At 44.5% G+C, this 20,285-nt stretch overlaps 1 protein-coding gene across 2 annotated transcripts in view; it reads right to left on the minus strand.

Moving 5' to 3' along the window:
• USP25 (ubiquitin specific peptidase 25) overlaps positions 1 to 18,961 on the minus strand; it is an 89,862-nt gene extending 70,901 nt beyond the window's left edge. Inside the window, exon 1 of one of the 2 annotated variants that reach the window (XM_061453777.1) lies at positions 18,805 to 18,961. In XM_061453777.1, coding sequence (XP_061309761.1) covers positions 18,805 to 18,849 — 45 coding nt within the window. In that variant the 5' untranslated portion in view covers positions 18,850 to 18,961. The remainder of the gene's footprint in view (positions 1 to 18,804) is intronic. The other variant, XM_061453778.1, reaches the window with a different exon arrangement.
• Between the last annotated feature and the right edge of the window lie 1,324 nt (positions 18,962 to 20,285).

The raw sequence follows: 20,285 nt of genomic DNA on the forward strand, positions 1-20,285 counted from the left end.
ATCAAAAGAAAACAGGGCCTACTGCCTCACTATGCAGTTCATTTAAATAGTACATAATTAAATTGAACTATGGGAATCCCTTCCTTCCCAAGGGCTGAATACTTGTACCAGAGATAAAAAGAAAGGGGGAGGGGGAATGCAACTGCTGAGAACAGCATCTTGACTCTGTCCCTCCATACGAAACCCACTTACTATATTTCCCAGTGCAACACCAGTTTGTAAGAGCTATTTGTTGGAGGAAAATCCAAATGACACTGCATAAAATATTTTATATTAAAGACAATTTTAATGTAACCTGCTAATGGTACCACCTGGAGACAAGCAGCTAGTAAGCTGGTTTCTTCATATGATTTTGCTCTCATGAGAAGACCACAGAGATTAGAACAAGGTAATCATCTATAAATAAAATCTTTACGCTTCTGCCACAAACAAACCAACATACAAAGGACAAGCAGGCTAAAGAACCTCAATTACTACTGTAAATGTCATTTTCTGCCACATTAATCATATCTCCCAGGAAGAGTTAAAAAGCCCACATACACTGCTGAGCATTATGGCTTCCAGCAACACAGATACATTAGCCATCTTCTAGATAAACTGTTGGTCAAGTTCCAAATACGCAAATAAAAACTAACTCCTTCCATGAAGATACTAAGTTGAAATACAGAGAAAACAGTAAACTCCAGAAGGCTTTTAGCATCTCTGCCCTCAAGATTTTTCTCTCTGGTGTGCAAAATAAACATATATATATAAATATGTAAATGAAAAACTGGGTATACATACACAAATTTTTAAAAGCAGTATTCTGCTACTGCAAAGACCAAGATAAATTTCTGCACTGGTTTTAAGGTACCTCCTGCAAGGGAAGATCAGGTTCCAGATGGTTTAAGGAACCTGACGGTGCATGAGTCCATGGGACCCGATGAGAGATGCATCCGCAGGTCCTGAGGGAACTGGCAGATGAAGTGGCCAAGCCACTATCAATCATATTTGAGAAGTCTTGGCAGTCTGGTGAAGTTCACACTTCATGGAAAAGGGGAAACATAACCCCCATTTAAAAAAAGGGAAAGCAGGAAGACCTGGGGAACTACAGACCAGTCAGTCTCACCTCAGTTCCCAGAAAGACCATGGAGCAGATCCTCCAGAAAACTATGATGAGACACATAGACAATAAGGGGGTAATTGGTGACAGCCAACATGGCTACACTAAGGGCAAACTGTGCCTGACAAATTTGGTGGCATTCTATGATGGGGCTATGGCACTGGTGGATTAGGGAAGAGCAACAGATGTCATCTACCTGGACTTATGCAAGGCATTTGACCCTGTCCCACACAACATCCTTGTCTCTAAACTGGAGAGACATGGATTTGACAGATGGACTACTCAGCAGATAAGGAATTGTCTGGATAGTCAGACTCAGTGGCTCAAAGTCCAAGTGGAAATTGGTGACAAACGCTGTTCCTCAAGAGACAGTACTGGGACTGGTGCTATTCAACATGTTTGTTGGCGACATGGACAGTGGCATTGAGTGCACCCTTAGCAAGCTTGCCAACAACACTAAACTGTGTGGTGCAGTCAACACACTGGAGGGAAGGGATGCCATCCAGAAGGACCTGAACAGGCTCAAGAGCTGGGACAGTGCAAATCTCAAGAAGTTCAACAAGGCCAAGAGCAAGGTCCTGCACCTGGATCAGAGCAATCCCAAGCACAAATACAGGCTGGGCAGAGAACGGACTGAGAGCAGTCCCATGGAGAAGGACTTGGGAGTGTTGGCTGATGAGAAACTGAACATGACCCAACAGTGTGCACTTGCAGCCATAAAGCCAACTGTATTTGGACTGCATCAAAAAGAGCATGACCAGCAGGTCAAGGGAGGTGATTCTCCCCCTCCACTCTGCTCCTATGAAACCCCACCTGCAGTACTGTGCTCAGTTCTGGGGCCACCAAAACAACAGGGACATGGACCTACTCAAGCGAGTCCAGAGAAGAGCCTCAAAGATGATCTGAGGGCTGGAGCGCGTCTCCTGTGAAGACAGGCTGAGAGTTGTGGCTGTTCAACCTGGAGAAAGAGAAGGCTCAAGGGAGACCTTAAAGCAGCCTTGCAGTACCTAGAGGGGGCCTATAAGAAATTTGGAGAGGGACTTTTTACAAGGGCACGTAGTGACAGGACAAGGGGGAAACAGCTTTAAACTAAAAGAGGGTAGATTTAGATTAGACATTAGGAAGAAATTCTTAACTGTGAGGGAGGTGAGACACTGGCAGAGGTTACCCAGAAAAGCTGTGGATGCCCCATCCTGGAAATGCTCAAGGCCAGGCTGGATGGGGCTTTGAGCAACCTGGTCTAGTGGAAGGTGTCCCTGCCCATGGCAGGGAGGTTGGAACTGGATGGTCTTCAACGTCCCTTCCAACCCAAACCATTCTATGATTATTAGAGTACCTCTTAAAGCACAGCAGAATTGGGTTCCCTTGCCTGTTATGTGCTAACTAGGTTTCTTTTGTTCTGTCATGGAAAATGAAACCTCTTGCATGACATCATATTCTCTAAGAAAGTAGATAAAGATGTTTTTTTTCATACACATACAAATGCAAAATGCATCTCAGCTTTGGCTTGGACAAAATTCACCTGTGGAGAGAGAGGACATGCACCGAGACCACAGCTTTTCAGCCCAGAACTGTTCTGCATGGACTTCCAAAACCTACCAATTACAGCAGCAGCTTGTGCAAAGTGGATAATTACTTATCTGCAACTGGACTGAGAGCAAACTTCCTTCAAGGAAGCAAAAGGGCACAGCGTATGGCAATAACCTTCAGTCAACCACAGCCTGGACAAAATAAAATGCAAAAAAGGATGGAGTGCATTACTTGCGAGCATACAGTCCTCCCTGAAAAATTAAAGGATCCTACTTAATCACAGTGTTATATAACTGTATTTAATCATAAGACAACATTCAGAATACTCTCACTACATTTCTATGAACAATAACAAAGCTGCACTGCTTCAACTGAAAATGCTTTAACAAGTGACTTCTCAAAATTTAATACTACGTAATCTACACAACATGAGAGCATGCATTCATGTAAATGCTCACTATTCTGAGCCTCCTATGTGGCTAAGAAGAGTCTCATGTATTCTCAACATATAACACATTTATTTTAATTCAAGCTAATTTCACACTTTTTGAAATTGTAAAGAGAGACTTGAGATTGTAAAGAGAGGTTTGAGGAGTCTGATTTGTAGTTACTGACAGTAAATATATGGCAAACCCCACATAAACAACATAGAGAAGGAATGAGACACTGAAGCCAGATTTCTTACACAACTTGGGGTGGGAGGGGGTGGGAAGAATAAAGCAAGAGGGAAGCATCACCTTATTATATGGATCTTCCTAGGCAAATTCCAGGGTGCTAAAAATTTGTGGTGCCAAAGCTGGAAAAGGCACCACTGAGTACATACATGTAATAATATGGAGAACGTTCAGAAAGGAACAGAAACGCACTTCCTTGAACTTGTTTAGTGGATTTTGTCTCATTTTCCCTCAGGCCAAAAAAGCACTGAAACTCAGCCCTGGACTCCAACTCAGCTGCCTTGCAGGTCTATTACCTGGAGTACAACCAACCATGCTCAGTTTACAGTACCAAAAGATTTAGTTTTCCCCAGTGGAGAAAAGAAAAAACCGACACCACCACACCACCACCAACAACAAAAGAAGGAAACAGTAGCTGAAGGCAAGATGAGTAGCCATTATAAAGAGAAACCGAGAACAGACACTAACGAGGCGGTAAAGCCATTTAAACGAACTCACAAGAGTAATAAATGGTGTGACCTATGACAAAGAAGCATGAACTGGATCAACAATCTTGTTATTTCCATCAAAGCAACATGGCTTAAAACCAATCCTCCAAACCAAAAGAGGAACAAACAACATAAAAGTAACTGAAGCTCTTGTCTTAAAATTAGTCCATGAATTGATTCATAAACAGTGTTGCTTGAGTGAAGGAGCATGTAAAAAATTGCTTAGTTTCACATTTCTAGCTCTTACTGACAACCACTCTTAAACGAGCTTCATTGACAGGCTGACAATCAAGAAAGGACAGCAGCCTTTGTACTTAGTGAAAACATAAGAGGTGTCAGAAATGTAAAATTATTGAGACTTCGGAGGTCTGTGTGTTTTAAACTACCGTCATGGTTTGTTACACCCTGCTCAGGAATAGCGAAGCTCCCAATAGTAATGACAACAGCTCTAAAAATTAATTAACTACAGTAAAACCAATGAGATCTTTAGTTTCATTTAACTAGATGTAAGTTAAGCTTCAGGTTGTTTGCACTTGAACAGCCACAGGAAAATCTGCTTCACCAAAAATCCTTTTCAATTCACGCACACTCCAATAACTGTGACAGTAATTAGCAAAAATCTCTCTGCTCTGATCCAAATCTGATGGGTGACTGGTTATTGGTGGCAGCGAGAGGGGTCTTTCAAAGTACCAGCACACATTATCTGTAAACTACACTTAAAATTCAGAAGGATTCCTCCAAGAGCCCACCCGTAGACAACAGCTGAGCAGTGCCACGCAGCACTGGCATGCACCAGCCTCGGTCCACAACCTAGTCCCACCTCAACACATTCATACTCCAGTATCCAGAGAGCTGTCAACATTATGCACAAGCCACAGCAAATTAAAGCCAGTGGACTTAATAATAGGTGACATGATACAAATAGCAAGGAGAAGGAAGCTTGAGGACAAGAGACAGACAGCTGTGTGTACATACACAAACATAAATATACACACATACTTTCCAATCACTCTTGGCTACTTTGTTTTTTCTTCTGGTTTTATACATTTACTATCATGCCTAAATACTGTATTTCACAGTGTCTGCCCAGGAAGTATCACCAAGGCACAAGCTTTCTCCTCACAGGAAAGTCTATTGCCCAGGGTATCATTATTTTACTGTAGCAGCTATTAAAAATGTCCTTTTGAATGTCTTTCATGAGATCTTGTCTTTCTGAAGTCTAAAACAATACTGCAAAGATCTACATTTTAGTTTCCCACCAAGATTTTTTTCTTTTGCATCCCAACCAGTTTAACTCATTGCACCAAACAAAAGCTGTTCTGCCTCAAGTTTGAGGCTCTTCACAGTCCTTTCATCACCCATTTATTATTTGCCACCTGTCAAATTGAGAGGGCAGTCCTGCTAGCCCGTTCAAGTGTTTATTTATTTCTTGGGCGGGGGGGGGGGAGGAATTTATTTGTTTAAGGTTTTGGTTTTCTTCCAAATAGCCATCATGACAGTCTCATCCTGCCATCCTGCTCTGCATAATACAGAAGAACTCCTAAAACAAAACAACATCAAGCTAGCCCTGTCATTCTCCTCACTGTCATTATAACAGGAACTCTATGAACAAGCAGACCAACTGTGTAAGCTGCAAGTGTCCTCAGGTTGGTGGGATCCCAGCCTCTGCAATGCCTGCAAACAGTAAAGTTCAAGGGCTGTCAGACCACAGGCTGCTTCTGACCAGTCAGCTGTCCTTCCCTGGCTGTAGCTCCTGCCAGAGCTGGCCAGCCTAGAGGCTGGTATTGCCAAATACGGCCTGCTCTGGCCACGAGCCACTCCTTCCTTTGAGCCAGCACCGCCACTCACATGAACCCCTGGCAAGCCAGCCCAGGCTCTCAATAAACCATCAGAAAGATGCTCTCTGGTTTTAATTAATTTCCTGCTGACTTTGCAAGAGCCAGGGGTGGGACAAGGGAGAGGACAAGACAATGGCTTCACCTAATTCCGCTACATTAAACTGTTGTGGAGCTGCAGCCTCCTGAGAGTGAATTGTTTCACTGCCTTTATTTTAATCCTGGTTTTATCGCATGAAAGAAACTGAAGGGGAAAAAAGCCTTCTGCAGTCCTTGACCTACTTAGGCACTATTGCAGAAAACTTACTCCAAAAAAAGATTAATATAAAATTCATACAGTAATGGATCTGATGCTCCTGGTTGTTTCTTGTTGGTCAAAGCTGCACACCATACAAATGAATGCACACTCATACAAAGTTGCACACCATCAAATGAGTGCCTGAGCCTGCAAAAGCTGAAATTCCATATGCTCTTCTTTACTCCCTGGTTCAGGTATTCACAACAAGAAAGATTTCACTTACTCCAGCTGTTATTGACATAGGTATCAGAGGTGCCAGCTCGTGTTGAACAACTCCCCCATGTGCCCTAGGCAAGCAATACCAGGCTGGATTTCATAAACAATTTGTTCCACACGAAGTTTAGAATAGTACAGCAATCCTATAAAAAAGAAATCCTAAATAAAAGTTAAATTGCACTTTATAAGACAGGTCTGTATTATGAAGAGTATTCAATAGCAGCGACACATTTGGGCAAAGAACTCACCTGTCTGCTTTGAATAGGAATGGGAAAAAAAAATACAGTAACAGAAAGCCTTTCAATAAAGGCTTTTCCGTTTAGTCGGATTGAAAAAAGTAATTACTAACCCGATTTCCTAAGGGAACAGGCCCTGTGATCAGAGTATGCATGTACGCAGGCAAGCCGGCCCTCCTGTCTTTCAGCAACAGCCCCAACACCACAAGGCCACCAACCCCAGGCCCCCCCAACATCCTCAGCAGCACCCCGGCTCTCCATCTGGCCAGCACACAGCTCCCAATAGTGCTGCCTGCTACTGCCCACTCCACGGACCAGAAGAAATTAGGCTGAAACAACACAGGGGGCTGCGGAACAGCAGCAGAGGGGAGCACCTCCACCCCACTGCAGTGAGGTCTTACAGTGGTGAAGTCACCCCCACCCCAACTTTTAATCCAAGGTGCATTACAAGAGGAAATCCCATCAGAAAAGTTACACACCGTTATTTGTAGCATTCAGTAAAACTATTTAACAGCTTATCCTACCCCTAATAATCATTTAAAAATAAGTCCTATGAAGAGACACACATTGTTAGTTCTCTGCACAAGAATGAGCCTACAGATAACATCAATCAGCTAAGATTTGGGGCAGTATTAACAGGTTGCCTGCAAGGTGACAGGTTTCTGACAGCAGTTCCAGCCTTTTCTGGGTGAAATGCCAGGAAGCCAGTGGCACGTGCGGCATCCCAGCAGAAAGGCTGCTGCAACACCACAGGCTGCTGGCCTGTGAAGGTCAGTAAGCAGCTTTCACGTGCATTAGGTAATAACCTCAATGGATGCAGATAACATTAGAATTAAAATGAACCTCAAACACAGCAGTGACATTAAAGTATTTAAAGATGTGTTGTGATTTATACCAATGATCAGCATATCATTTTACTACCTCAAAACTGAAGAAATTCAATTACAAATTCAGCAATGCACTCCACAAAAGGAAACTGACATTTTCTAGGCTGCTTTCTCTCAAGGAGAAAGAAAGAACATAATATTGAGAATCTCTGTTTGCGGTGTTTTGTTAGTTTGGGTTGTTTGTTTCAAGTTTGGTTGTTTGGGTTTTGGGTGGGGTTTTTTTTCCGGTTTGGTTTGGTTTTAATGAATTTTTAATTACTTTACACTGAAACACACATTTGCCTCAGCTCCCACAGAAAACTGAATGTGTTATATTCTAACATGTTAGGACACAGTCTCAAGAAACTTACGACAACTTTAGTTTATGACCCCAATTTGTTATAATTCAGTCCTGTCTTCCTTGTCTCAGTGGTGGTGTTGTAATATCACCACTGGTAACTTTCCACCATCCTTCACTAGCTGAAACTCCATAGGCTGACCTGAGTAAAAGGGGTATGAAAGTCTCCTCTAAGCAGTTTACATTTTTGAAAAATAATTTGAAAGAAAAATTTTAAATTCTGTGCCATTTTCCTAGCAGCAGTATTATGCCAACACATTCCCCATCCAATAGAGATAATAAATTCCAAGAGCAAAATCTTCAATCCTTTTCTACTCAGTAAGGTCACAAAGGAACAGAGTATTCGGCATCTTTGCTGGGGCCAGCAGGCAGTTGCAAACTCCTTCCCTGGTCTGTATTAAAGCACCAGAGTCTGTACACTGCATACGTAGCTCCACTGAGCACTGGGAAGTAGGTGGCATATTTACCAGTCATCTTTAAATCACCCACAGAGAAAGCTTCAAAGCAACATACCAAGTTAGTAAGAGCTGGAACTGGTGATGATGCAGTGTTGTGGTTTAAACCAAACCAGACAACTCGTTCACTCACTTCCCCCCCTTCTTGCCCTCCCCCTACTCCCGCAGGGACGGAGAGGAGAATCGAAACGAACGCAACTCCCACGGGTTGAGATAAGAACAGTTTAGTAACTAAGGTATAACACAAATCACTACTGCTACCACCAATAATAACAATGATAAAGGAAATAACAAGGGAAGAGAATACATCACCTCACCATCAGCCAACCGATAACTCGTCCCCCTCCAGCCTGACCAAGCACCGACTGATACCTCCTCCAACCCTGCAGATTCCCAGCCCTTCTGCCTAACTCCCAGTTGCATCCTGGGCATGACGTACTGTGGTATGGAATACCTCTTTGGTCAGTTTGGGTCAGCTGTCCTGTCTCTGCTTCCTCCTGGCTTCCCCTCCTCCCTGGCAGAGCATGAGGCTCACAAAGTCCTTGGCCAAACCAAAACATCGTTATCAGCTCTGTTCCTGAGCCAAAAGTCAAAACACTGCACTGCACCAGCTACCAAGAAGGAGAAAAATGACTGCTACTGCTGAACCCAGGACACGCAGAAATCTGCCTATCTTTACCAGAGGTTACCCAAGTGACCAGAAGACTATACCCAAAGAAACAGCCCAGTCAGCTTCAGATGAGGGGACAATAACCTCAGAATAGTTTGGGTTGGAAGGGACCTTTAACAATCATTTAGTCCAAAACTCCTGCAACAAGCAGGGACACCTTCAACAAGATCAGGTTGCCCAGAACCACATCCAGCCTGGCCTTGAACATCTCGAGGATGGTGTATCTATAACCTCTCTGGGTCCAGCCAGGACTGTCACAAGAGATGCTCTGTGGCTTTCAACATCAAGTCCCGCAAAACACATGCAGGACTAGAAGGAACTTTTAAAAGCTGCCAGTAAGACGCTGGTTATTTTTAGTTTCCAAACAAGTAAAGGAATACAGTGAGAAAGAGAAGATGTAATTCTAGTACCTCATTAAAAAAAAAAAACAAAAACAAACCAAAAACAAAACCAGACTTGAGAGAGTTATAAGCTTAGGTGCCTGAATTAAAAAGGCTTGCCAATTACTACCACCAAATAATTTAAAAGTTCTAATGTAAGGAAACAAAACAGTAAAGTCTCTAAATTAAAATGGCATGGTCCTCAAACAGGTGAGAGGTTACATGAGAGACACAAGCAGAGTTTGAAGAAAAGCAGCTGACAAATGGGTAAGCAGGTAATACAAAGAGGAAATAACTCTGCAAGCTGCCCAAAAGCCACTTAGTTTAAGAAGACACTAAAAACTAAAAAAAATTAAAAAACACATTTACAAGCTTAAAAGCTTTCTCTTACATATTTTCCCATGATTCTGTACTAAAACAAAGCAAAAGTTAAAATCTGCAAAACACAGGAATGCTTTCTCAGTCATAACCTAAGATTTCTGGGATACAACAAAGTACACAGTATTCAGTCCTCTAACCAGGCCATTTATACCTATGCCCTTTGGAAAGTGGTTTTATTTTTTTTTAAAAAGGTACATTTCCAACACCCACAGTCCCAGGAGAAATTTCTGTTTCAAAGCAGTTAACTTTCAGAGGAATAAAATGAAACCAAACAGAAGGGGAAGTGGAGTAGGAGTCTGTTCTCACCATATCCTCCTCTTCTGAAGAGGAGGAAGATGCCATGTGCCTGTGTATACCCAGCCTTTTCTAGCTGTTTACTTTAAAGCACCCTCAAAGTGTTCACCTGAAAGTAAATGAATACTATTTTCAATTTCCACACAGCATTTTTTTTTGTTTCTGGCTTAATCCCAGTAGAACCACAACTAAATTCAACTTTTTTTTTTTTTAACTGAAATTCTACTGAAATTCAGAAAGAGCAATTTTTTATCTAAGAATAAGAACAGGAGTTTTCAGCACAAGTATCTGGCTTTTCTTGAAGTTATACAGCTGTGAGAACAGCTATCACAAACTTTAAACGCACAAACTCAAGCCTAGCATTCACCAGAAGTAATAGATGGCATTAAATATAACTACTCATGATCTGAAACTTTTGTATCTTGGACTTAGACCCTAATGTCAAGTGAACACCCTGTCTTTATTAAAAGGAGCCCTCTGGACTATGGGGTACAACAGGAGTGAAATGATGACACATCAGTTAGTAGCAAGGAACTACAGAGGCATATAATGCCATTATGCCATGTGCATTAATTTCAATGAATTCTGCCTAGACCAAGGTAAGATATGTGTCAACTAAATTTAAATAGCTATGGATCATGCCTTGAAAACACTAATGCCTCCCTGAAGAGTTTTTATTAAATACTATGATTATTCTGTCTACATATGCTTACTGTAAAGCTTAAAAATATGCTTTCACCTGATGGCTAAAAAAGCTTTACTCAAGGATATTCCAAGCACAATTTGCATTTGCTTGACACCTAAACTTTGATAAGCTTGACTGTTGCCAATTAGCAGATAGCAGAAACATTTTAAAAGAAATGTTGCGCAGGGTATAATTTTTTCCAGCAAGAATCCACCAGTTAAAGTAATTCAGAAACCTACTATAAACAAAAACATCAAGTCAAAGCTGTGCTTCTCAGAATAAAAACTATTAGAATTTGCATACCAGTATTTCTGCTGCCTTAAAAAAAAAAAAAAAAGTGTTTTACATACATAAATCTGTGTCAGGTGATGTTGCCAAAGTTAACCTACTTGCACTCCAGCCTTCGGGCTGTTCCACATCATCTGTTTTCTAGATTCCACCTCTCCAATATTCTGGCTTCAGAGAGTTACATTAAAACCTTGGGCACTCAGTGTTGCCACCTCCCACAAGAGTGCTGTTTCTGTTACCCATCATCAGGTAACATCAGGTTTTAGGAAAACTCTCTTGCTCATTGCTTTCAACATGCTCCTGAATTTCATCCATTATGGCAAAGAAAAGCAAAAGCACACAGGCAAAAACATTTTCAAAAGAAAGAAAACTGTGAAACCTAACTGGAAAACAAATAAATCAGTGCCTTCTTAAAATGCAAGAGTCTAAACAGATTAAATAATTTTATTGTGATTTTCAGAACTAATGATGTTACTAAATACATGCAAAACCAGTCTATAATTAAACAGGTGAGACCTCACAAAGCCTGCATTGGACCACTTAAGTTATCACAATGTCCTACTCACGACATTTTGAATCAATCTGTCCTTGACACCATCTTAGGATCCAATGATTCCTTCACAGCACTTCATCGGAATCTCAACACTGAATCAAAACATTACTTAACATCTCATTCATGTTAAAGCCTAAACCCACAGATTCTGCACCACATTCACCAGGAAAACTACTATATTGTTCAGTATGTTAAAACCACCGCTCTCCCAGAAGGCACAGCCCTGCAGCTATCAGCAGAAGGCAGCACAACACTGTACCTACCCCAGCGCACAGACCAGCATACTTGCCCAAAATATCCATCCAGGGAGGTGTAACCCACTGCAGCAACGAGAGAGGCTTTCATTCCCTTTATTCATTTCTGAAAACGGGGATGGTAACATAGAACTGAAAAGTGGTATGGACAAGATTACTCTAAAAGAAGTTTGTGAAATGTTCTGTTAAAGGTCCACAGAACTCTTAGTTTATTCCAAGTTTTGAAGTCCTAAAGAAACCTCATGGTAAAGAGATCTAAAGCCTGCAGTACAATGAGACTGCACATATTTTAATGCTGTAAAAATGCAACGTTTTAGATGGTGACTGTACTCAACCATGGTACACACTACAGCTGCTCTCCATTCTACCTGAAATCTTGGCTGAGGTATGCTGGCACAATACAGCTTCTGACAACATCCATATTCAGCTCAGTGTTGATGTAAGTAAACATTCAAAAATCTGACAGGCCACACTGTTCAGAAGGCTGTGTTGCCAAATTATGAGTTACAAGTGTTCACAAAACCCATTTGCCAACCTGATGCAGGAAACAGGAAAAAGTATTTCCTTTTACTTGGCATGAAGCCCTGAGTATGTACCATCATGCAAGCCATGACCCTGCTATCCTGTTCAGCAGTAAACCATCTCACCACCTCATCTTCAGTTCAGCCTCACAGCTTGATACTACTTTGTCACTGTATTTTCTCCCTTTTTTTTTCAATAATAAAAAAGATGAAGAATTCATCATAAGTTTCAACTTTACATAGTTTTACATGCAACTATTGTGACTCACAGTACTAGCTTTTCCCTATTAATTATACTTGACCACCCTTAAACCAGAACTTGGTACATCTCACAGCCCCCAAGTGAACAGGTGGAGTTACCATCTCACCTACTGCACACTTTGCTCTCTGGCGAAAGTTACATTCGAGTTATATTAGTTTCACCTAGCTGGTGAAACCACCCTGACATTCACTCCAGTCAAATATTTTCTACTCTTGCAGATGCTGACTTCTTTAACAGCACCCTAACTGCTGAAGTGCAATCACCAGCAAACAGAAATGGTCTTTATTTCCTAAGGTGGGGAAAAACAGACTGAAGTCTACCCTGAACTCATAAAATCATTCGGAAATACATTGTCACAACAGCCTCTCCTACATTACTCTGGGTTGCTACTTGGATTATGATGCTACACTGCTACCCCACATACAAGTCAACAGCCCTCTGGTGAGAAGCTGAAATTACAAGTGCCCATCTGCTGCTAAAGACCAAAACACCATTACACTGGTAACACACACAGCACAAACCTTTATTCAGAACCAACACGATCTTTCCCACTCTTACATAATCACACTGATTATGACAGAAGAATTAGAAAGTGAAAGCACTCAGGATACTTTCATTTCCCAGGAAAGCTGCTCCCACATATGCGGCTTTTCTAATCGGTGAAAGCAGAAAAGACTTTCCTGTCTCAGTCCAGGTCCTGGCAACACGCAGAGAGAATTTTAAGAGCTCTGTTCCATAAGAAGTACAAGAAGTCAGTAATAATGAAAACCAAACAAACAAAACCAGAAAGTCAGACCTTTAAAGCAATTTGTTCCTACGTGAAAACATGTAAGTGAAGACACAGCCCTTAAGCTTTTTGTTTACCTTTTACACTAAGGACTATCAGGAATGTCACATTTGACTCTCAGCTTTTGCCAGATGACCAGCTAGGAATTGCAAATCAGCAGATTCACTACAGCAAGCAAAGAGCAATAAAACATTAAGGAACCCTACAAGCATGTGGGCACCTCAATAATCCCCCCATCACTGGCACCACCAGCAACAGCTGAGATGGGGTGACTGATGCAGCACCCCAAACAATTCCTGACACAGATGATGTATGAGGGTTAGAAACCTCCCAGCCACCTCTGAAAAGATCTCGGCTCAGCCTGAAAAGGCAGCCTCCAAGTAGGCCCAGGCACGGGGCTGATTTGACAATTCGGCTACTGCACCCCACCCGCATCCAGCACTTCCCTCAACCCAACCACTCACAGCACTGAAGTTATGGAGCCAGCTCCTTGCTGACTGAATAATCAGACCGTTGACACATGGGGAGAGTCCTCAGCCAGATGAAAAAGAAGATTAAACCAAAAGCAGAACAGAAATCACATATTCATTCTATCTATCATTCCCCTTCAGTTAGAGAAGTCCATGAACACCACCCAAATTCACAGGACTACTGATGCTGCTTCCTGCCTTCACCTATCTTTTCAGGCATAAGAGTGCAAGAAAAGCAACCGTTCGATTATCTTCCCACTTGTCTTTAACAAAGCATTGCTAAAAATGTGAAATATTTTCTATTTTGAGACATGGTTTTGACCTTTTCATGAAGCTGATGGGTTTTGTCATCCTCTGTGGCTGCTGCTATAGATACAGGGTTATCCTAAAAAAGTGTTTTTTTCTTAAGAAACAGTAAAGATATTTTGAATTAATATTACAAAAGGTTAACAGGAAAATGTATAAACTTTACATTTTCACATTCTGAAGCGGTATTTTTAAGGCATGAACCAAAAGATACTGAAATACATTATTTCAGACAGATGCTCATGGTTGTACTACAGCTGTCAACTCCTGCTACCACAATTGAAATAATTACTGAAGTTTTTTTGAAAGGTTTACTAGAATGCAACAGGCTTTAAACTGCTATTAAAGGTTTCAGAAAGGTGCATATTCATATCACACCGATAAAAAAATCCACGATTCAGCAGGATTGCATGCCAAAACAGCCCCTCCCCCCCAAAAAAAAACACCTACCACCAAACCTAACCACACCCCCACCCTCCCAGCAAAACCCATCAGAAAGCTCACAAAACCAGAAGCATTCAGCATACCAATCTCATAAGGGCTTCCAAAATTACTCTGAATCCCTGACCTTTGCACCTTGCTCTACCTTCCAGAAAACACAGACAAGAATCTATGTAGAAAGCACTAACTAGAAGTAATACAAACTCCTTTTATGAACTCTTTTGGTTTTTTTAATACTTTACAAGATGTGTATATCTAAATAACTCCATAGCACTTCAAATAATCTTGCAAATTACTCAGTGTCTGGTGCAAACACTTTCAGTACATCAGTCTGGTTATTCTACCCATCCTGGACAAACGACTTAATAAAGCTTTCAATAACCATACTAGCAGAATCAGGTACAACGCCCTATATTCAAGCCCACCTGCCTGCCATACATTTCAAACACAGACAGCCTGTTCATAGGGAGATATGTAACCCATCCTCATTAGAGGAACCAGAGTGCACTTCTCAGGTACAGGACGACACCTGCATGCTGCTCACAGGCAAGAGAGGCTCTGGGTATGCAATGAGAGCAGCAGCCTGGAGCCTCCTGATTCCACCAGGCAAATGGTCAGTCAGGCAACCCTGAACTCAACTGACTGAAACACAAAGATTTCAAAGGCTGCACCCTTAGAAGGTTGCCACCTATTGAGATTAAAAAAATAATAATAACAAAAATGAGCACAACTCCTAAAATATCTTCCTTGTATACCAAGTCCTCAGTAGGTATCCTTTGTGATCACCTCCTGCCATTCAGGACTGCATCAACATCCCTATTGCAACTGTTGTAGACATATGACTATCACATTTTATATGAACAACTAACGCACTATTAAGCAGCAGCTACTGCTTTCAGTAAGCAGTAAGTACCACATTAGCTAAATCTTTCAGTCCTAAAACACCTCAAATGCACGGTATGAGCAGCGCAGAAGCACACACATGAGCTAGTACAATTTTCTCCTTACTACCCTGAAAAAGAGCAAGGGAGAAGTAAGCCGTGTTAGACCCTGCTTTAAGGCAGGTATTCTTTCAAGTGGTAAATATTCGTAAAGGTTTGGGCTGCTTTAAACTAAACAAAACAACAAAAAAACACACACACAAAAAAAAAAAACAACAAGCTGAGCTGACACCTGACTTTATTCTACTATTCCTGTGATTACACTGCCAATATGCTGCTGAATCACAGGTCTGCAATAACAGCAGGTGTGGGAAATCAAGACAGATAAATCAGACTTTAAATCCATGTATCAACCAACACTTGGCTTGTCTCTTTCCAGAAGCAGCAGAACTTGATAATACACACCGCTGAGAGGTCAGCCAAGCACCACCCTTTAAAACCCAGCTTCTTCAAGCTGCTGTGCCAAGATGACCACCATGATAATTATTAGAGCTGAGACATTGCCAAAACATGTATGACCTCTCTCCATCACTTCTTCCAATTACTAGTAAAATCAGCATCCACACCAACCCGTGTTGCCAAACCCCGCAAGTAAGGGACATGGGCCAAGGGAAGGGTCTGCCCAGTACAACGGGCAGCCTGGGACAGTTTTCCTCTGGGAGGAAGATTGACATCCATGTGCACCAGTGCAAGCTGCCCCCAATGAACCCTGCAACACACATGCATTAGCTCTTCAGCAGCAAAATGCTTAACAAAAAGGGTTTTACTGGACAGAAATACAGACAGGACAAAATGAGCAACTATTCTGGTTAACTTCCCAGAACATTTATTCACATGCCTTAGTCTTAATACGAACATCACAGATAACCTAGAGACACCTAATGACATTAGAGCAGCACACAAGAGCTGTGAGCAATGAGAGAAACATGATTAATTATTTGCTCCAGGAGATAAATTACAAGTTTTATCTAGGAGCCAAGATGACCAGTAAACATAAAAGAAAAAATATCTTTTGACCCAAAACAGATGCTTTAACTACACAATGAACTAAAGATAGCTTCAGTGGGAAATGGGCTGTTTGTAGTTGGAGCATTTATTAATACAAACCTACATCTCCAAGTACTGCTGAAGTTTGACACATACTTCCTGTATGACAGTAAGAAAACATCTGATGAACAATGTTGGGAACCACAGTTCTGCATAAGGTATGCTGATGACTCAAGCATCTCTTGGAAATCCAATATATTTCTGCTTGTATGTGGTTTCTTCACACTAACAGAAAACAATCATAACAAACTTTGAGGTCTCCAGAACAAGCTCATTATTTGTGGAGCATGGGATTTTCTCCTTTTGAGGGAAGATGACAGTATGGTAACCACTCCACCTTTCAACCAGGCATCAGCCACTCTACCTTGACAATTTTTCTTCTTACATGCAAATAAGCCAAACAATGCTAAAGTCTGTCATCTAGTTAGCTATTCATTAGTCTCATTAGGCAATGAGATACTCGCTTTGGAGTCAGATAATATTTTGTTTTGCAAAACATTCTCAAGATTGGCCTCCTTTACTCTCTCACCTCCCCCTACCCCTCCTCCCTCCCCAGACGCAATTATGGATAAAATAGGAAACAGGGAGTTTCAGATATCATAATAAGATGATTCAACAGAAGAAATAAAAAAGAAAATCCCCTCCTTGAAAAGGGCTTTGTTTTATACAGTTTCTCTAGATACACAGACAAGTAACCATCATCTATAGATGCCAATTACAAGTTTAGAATTATTGCTAATTTTCACTGCAGTGTGGATTACTAGGTGACCTAGCACAATCTCCAACCACCCTTTAGGCTTATCCTCAGTTTGAAACTAATGCTGAACTACTGACCTGCAAGCAGCAGTTCAGCTAAAATGGTAACATTTCCTCTTCAAGATTATTGACAGAAAGTGCAACAGGCAGCTCTGACCCGCGTCTACCAAGTACTAAATAACAGAGTATCTGATGTGATCATTAAGGGACATTTAAGTAAATCATCAACAGGTTTTGTAAAAGGTAACACTGCTTACTAAAGCTGACAGGTGCACAGCAACAACAAATTGTTAAACAGAGAAGACACACACATAGTATGGGATTTGGCAACAAAACTCTGCTACTCCACCCTGTTAGCACACCCCAACTGAAAACACCGACTGAGGAACCAGGGGACAAAATTAGTGTGTTCAACCACTGCCTTCCTGCTGAAAAGGCCTCAACCAGTGCTAGCTACTTCGAACTATGATAGCAGCTTGGCGAGACATGCCTCTTCCTCCAAATGAGCTTCTTGAACATAAGTTGTACCACTTTGACCAATTATACCTTAATCACTGCATTCCCACTGTCCGCACTTAGAGCTGGAGCCATTTAGATTCAGCACTGACTATACCAAAGCACATTTACTTTTGTCCTCTTGTAAAAGCATCACAGGTCATAAAAAATCTATATATAGGGAAGAAGAGACAGTCATACTACTAACCAGAACAGTTGCAATAATCAACAACGGCTACCTTTGAAAAATAAAAGATAATTTTAAAAGTGCTGTGATTTAACTTTAGGTTTCTTTTTCTCTTGCCAGTTCTGTTCAAGTAAAAAAGAGCTTTAGAAGGTGTCCTAAAAAAAAAGGAAGGAGAAACATTTTCCATTAACTCCTGGTGCTCAGAGGAAGATTCACAAACGCTACCATTCGCTGAACCCCATTTCACGACCCCAGTTAATACGAGTCCCTAAACCCAGCACTCCTTCACCCCAGCAGGAGAGCGTGGCGGCGAGCCGTGTGTCACTCGCTAGAAATAGCGTTCACCTTTCGCAGGCACGGCTGCCGGCGCACCAGGGTCACGCCGTCCATGTGCAGCATCTACCTCGCGGCCCGCGGCCCACACCGTGCCTGGGGGCTCTGCCAGTACCACCCCCCCCGACCCACCCCCGGTCCGTCCTGGTACACTACCTGGCAGCTCCCTAAGTGCAACAGGCCTGCCCGGGGCCCTAGCGCTGCCGTCCCAGCCCAGGGCTGCCCACCCTCCCGGGGAGCGGCAGGACAGAGGGAGAAGACCAAGCCCAGTTCAGAGCTGACCCGAGCCGGGGCCGAGGTGGCGGAGGCCCCCGCTATCCGGCCGCGCCCCTGCGGTGGCTTCGAGGTCACCCCGGCCCCAGCCCGGGGCTGAGGCAGCGGGGGCCGGGAGAGGCCGCGGAGCGGGGAAGGCGGCCCCCCCCCCAATACCCCGGCTGACAGAAGCTTCCCGCAGGGCCGGGAGACGGCGAGGGATGGGGAGGCTGCAGCCCCGCTGCAGGGGGGAAAAGTTGCCGGCGGGGCGGGGACCGGGTGCGGGGGCCGCGTAAGAAAGAAGCGGCCTCAGCTCTGGGAGAGGGCATGGGCCAGGCCCGGTGAGGCCGGCGGGCAGGGACGCGGCGAGGGGCGCGCAGTCGGCTCCCAGGCCGGGCCCTGGCGCAGCGGGCGGGCAGCGCAGGGCTGTGGCGGTGTCTCACCTTGGCGGCGCCGCCGGGCTGCAGCACGTTCTGCTCCACCGTCATGGCCCCCACACGGCTCCCAGCTGCGCCCCGGGCTCGGCGAGCGGCGGCGCCGTGCAGCAGCGGCTGGGCCGGGCCCGGGCTGGGCGAGCAGAGCGGGAGGCGGTGGAGGAGGAGGGGCAGAAGGGGGAGCCGGAGTCACCGCCAAGCGGGCGGGAGGGCGGCCGGCATGGGGCAGCGCGGCTCCGCTCAGGCCCCGCTGTCACTCCCAGTGCGGCCGCCCCTGCCACCGCCCAGCGTGCCCGGAGCGCCGAGCTTGCCGCCAGCCCCGCCCTCGGCTCGGCCACCGCCACCGCTCGGCAGAGGTTCCCTGGCGGCGCCGCCCCGCGCACCTGCCCCGGGCGGAGCCCCCCCCCCGCCCGCCGCCACAGCCGCCCCCCTCTCCCGGAGGCCGCAGGTCCGCCGCTGTCCCTTCCCGCCGGATTTGCACCGGCCGCCTCCATCTTGGCGGGATAGCGCCGGCCTGGCTGTGGCCCAATCGGGAGCAGCCCGGGCCCTTGGGCCGCCCCGAGCCGCTGAGAAGCACCCTGCGTCCTCCGCTGGGTACAGGTGTTCCTCCGCCTCTCGAAGGGGCAGCTCTCCGCGCTGCGTCCCGCGGGAAAGCGGAGTTCCCCCGCTCTGCAGCGGCCGCCCGGGGGAGCCGCGGCCTGGCTGGGGGAGCGGCGAAACCCAGAACTCCTCGGTCCCGCTGGGGGCCGGCTGCGGGCTTTCCCCCTGCCGTGCCGGCGAGGGTGTCCCGCCCTGCTGTCTGACAGCCACCGGCGCCTTAGCGGCAAGCACCCGGCACTTCCCGGGGTCTGTAGGAAACTGTTGGGAAATTCCAGCGCTGGCTGCTCGCGTCGGCCACAAACCTCGGCACCAAACGGCGCTTGAAGTGCATCTTCCCCTCCCCGTTTAGGTTTAGCTGGGTGAGCCGGGAGGTGATGGCATTCGGCATTCAGCTTAAACGGGAACGTCCTTAACTGTTTCACTGCTGATTAAAGTGTAGGGAGGGTTTCAGGTCTCGGCAAGCCACACTGAATTTTGGCATCGCAGGTAAAGGGTATGAGGTAAACAATTGCCACTCCATTTCTCCGCTCTGTGGAGTCAAGGGCAGGGAAGGAAAAGACTCAGCTTTGGGCATCGGCATAGGCAAGGGAAAGCCAACCTAGCAGAGCGGCGGGGGCGCTGGGCCGCCCAAAACGCGTTAGGACAAAAGTAGGTGAACGGCAGCCGAGGAGCCGAGCCCACCTTTTGAGTGCCTGCACGGTACGTCGGAACTCCAGTTACATGTCTCCAACCAGTGAAGCTTGGCCTGTAGGGAGAGCTGAAAAGGGCTGCACATTCTGATGGGTCCAAATACCTAAAAACCGTGCGCTGGGAGCCTCATGCAACCAAATGAACTGTGACTACTGCTCGTCCGTCACACAGAGCCTGAGCATTTACGACTCTGTAATTCA

The sequence above is a fragment of the Pezoporus flaviventris genome, unplaced genomic scaffold (genome assembly GCF_033815535.1).
Source record: "Pezoporus flaviventris isolate CSIRO_AGI_PZ_B2104156 unplaced genomic scaffold, CSIRO_AGI_Pfla_v1 ptg000015l, whole genome shotgun sequence".
NCBI lineage: Eukaryota > Metazoa > Chordata > Aves > Psittaciformes > Psittacidae > Pezoporus > Pezoporus flaviventris.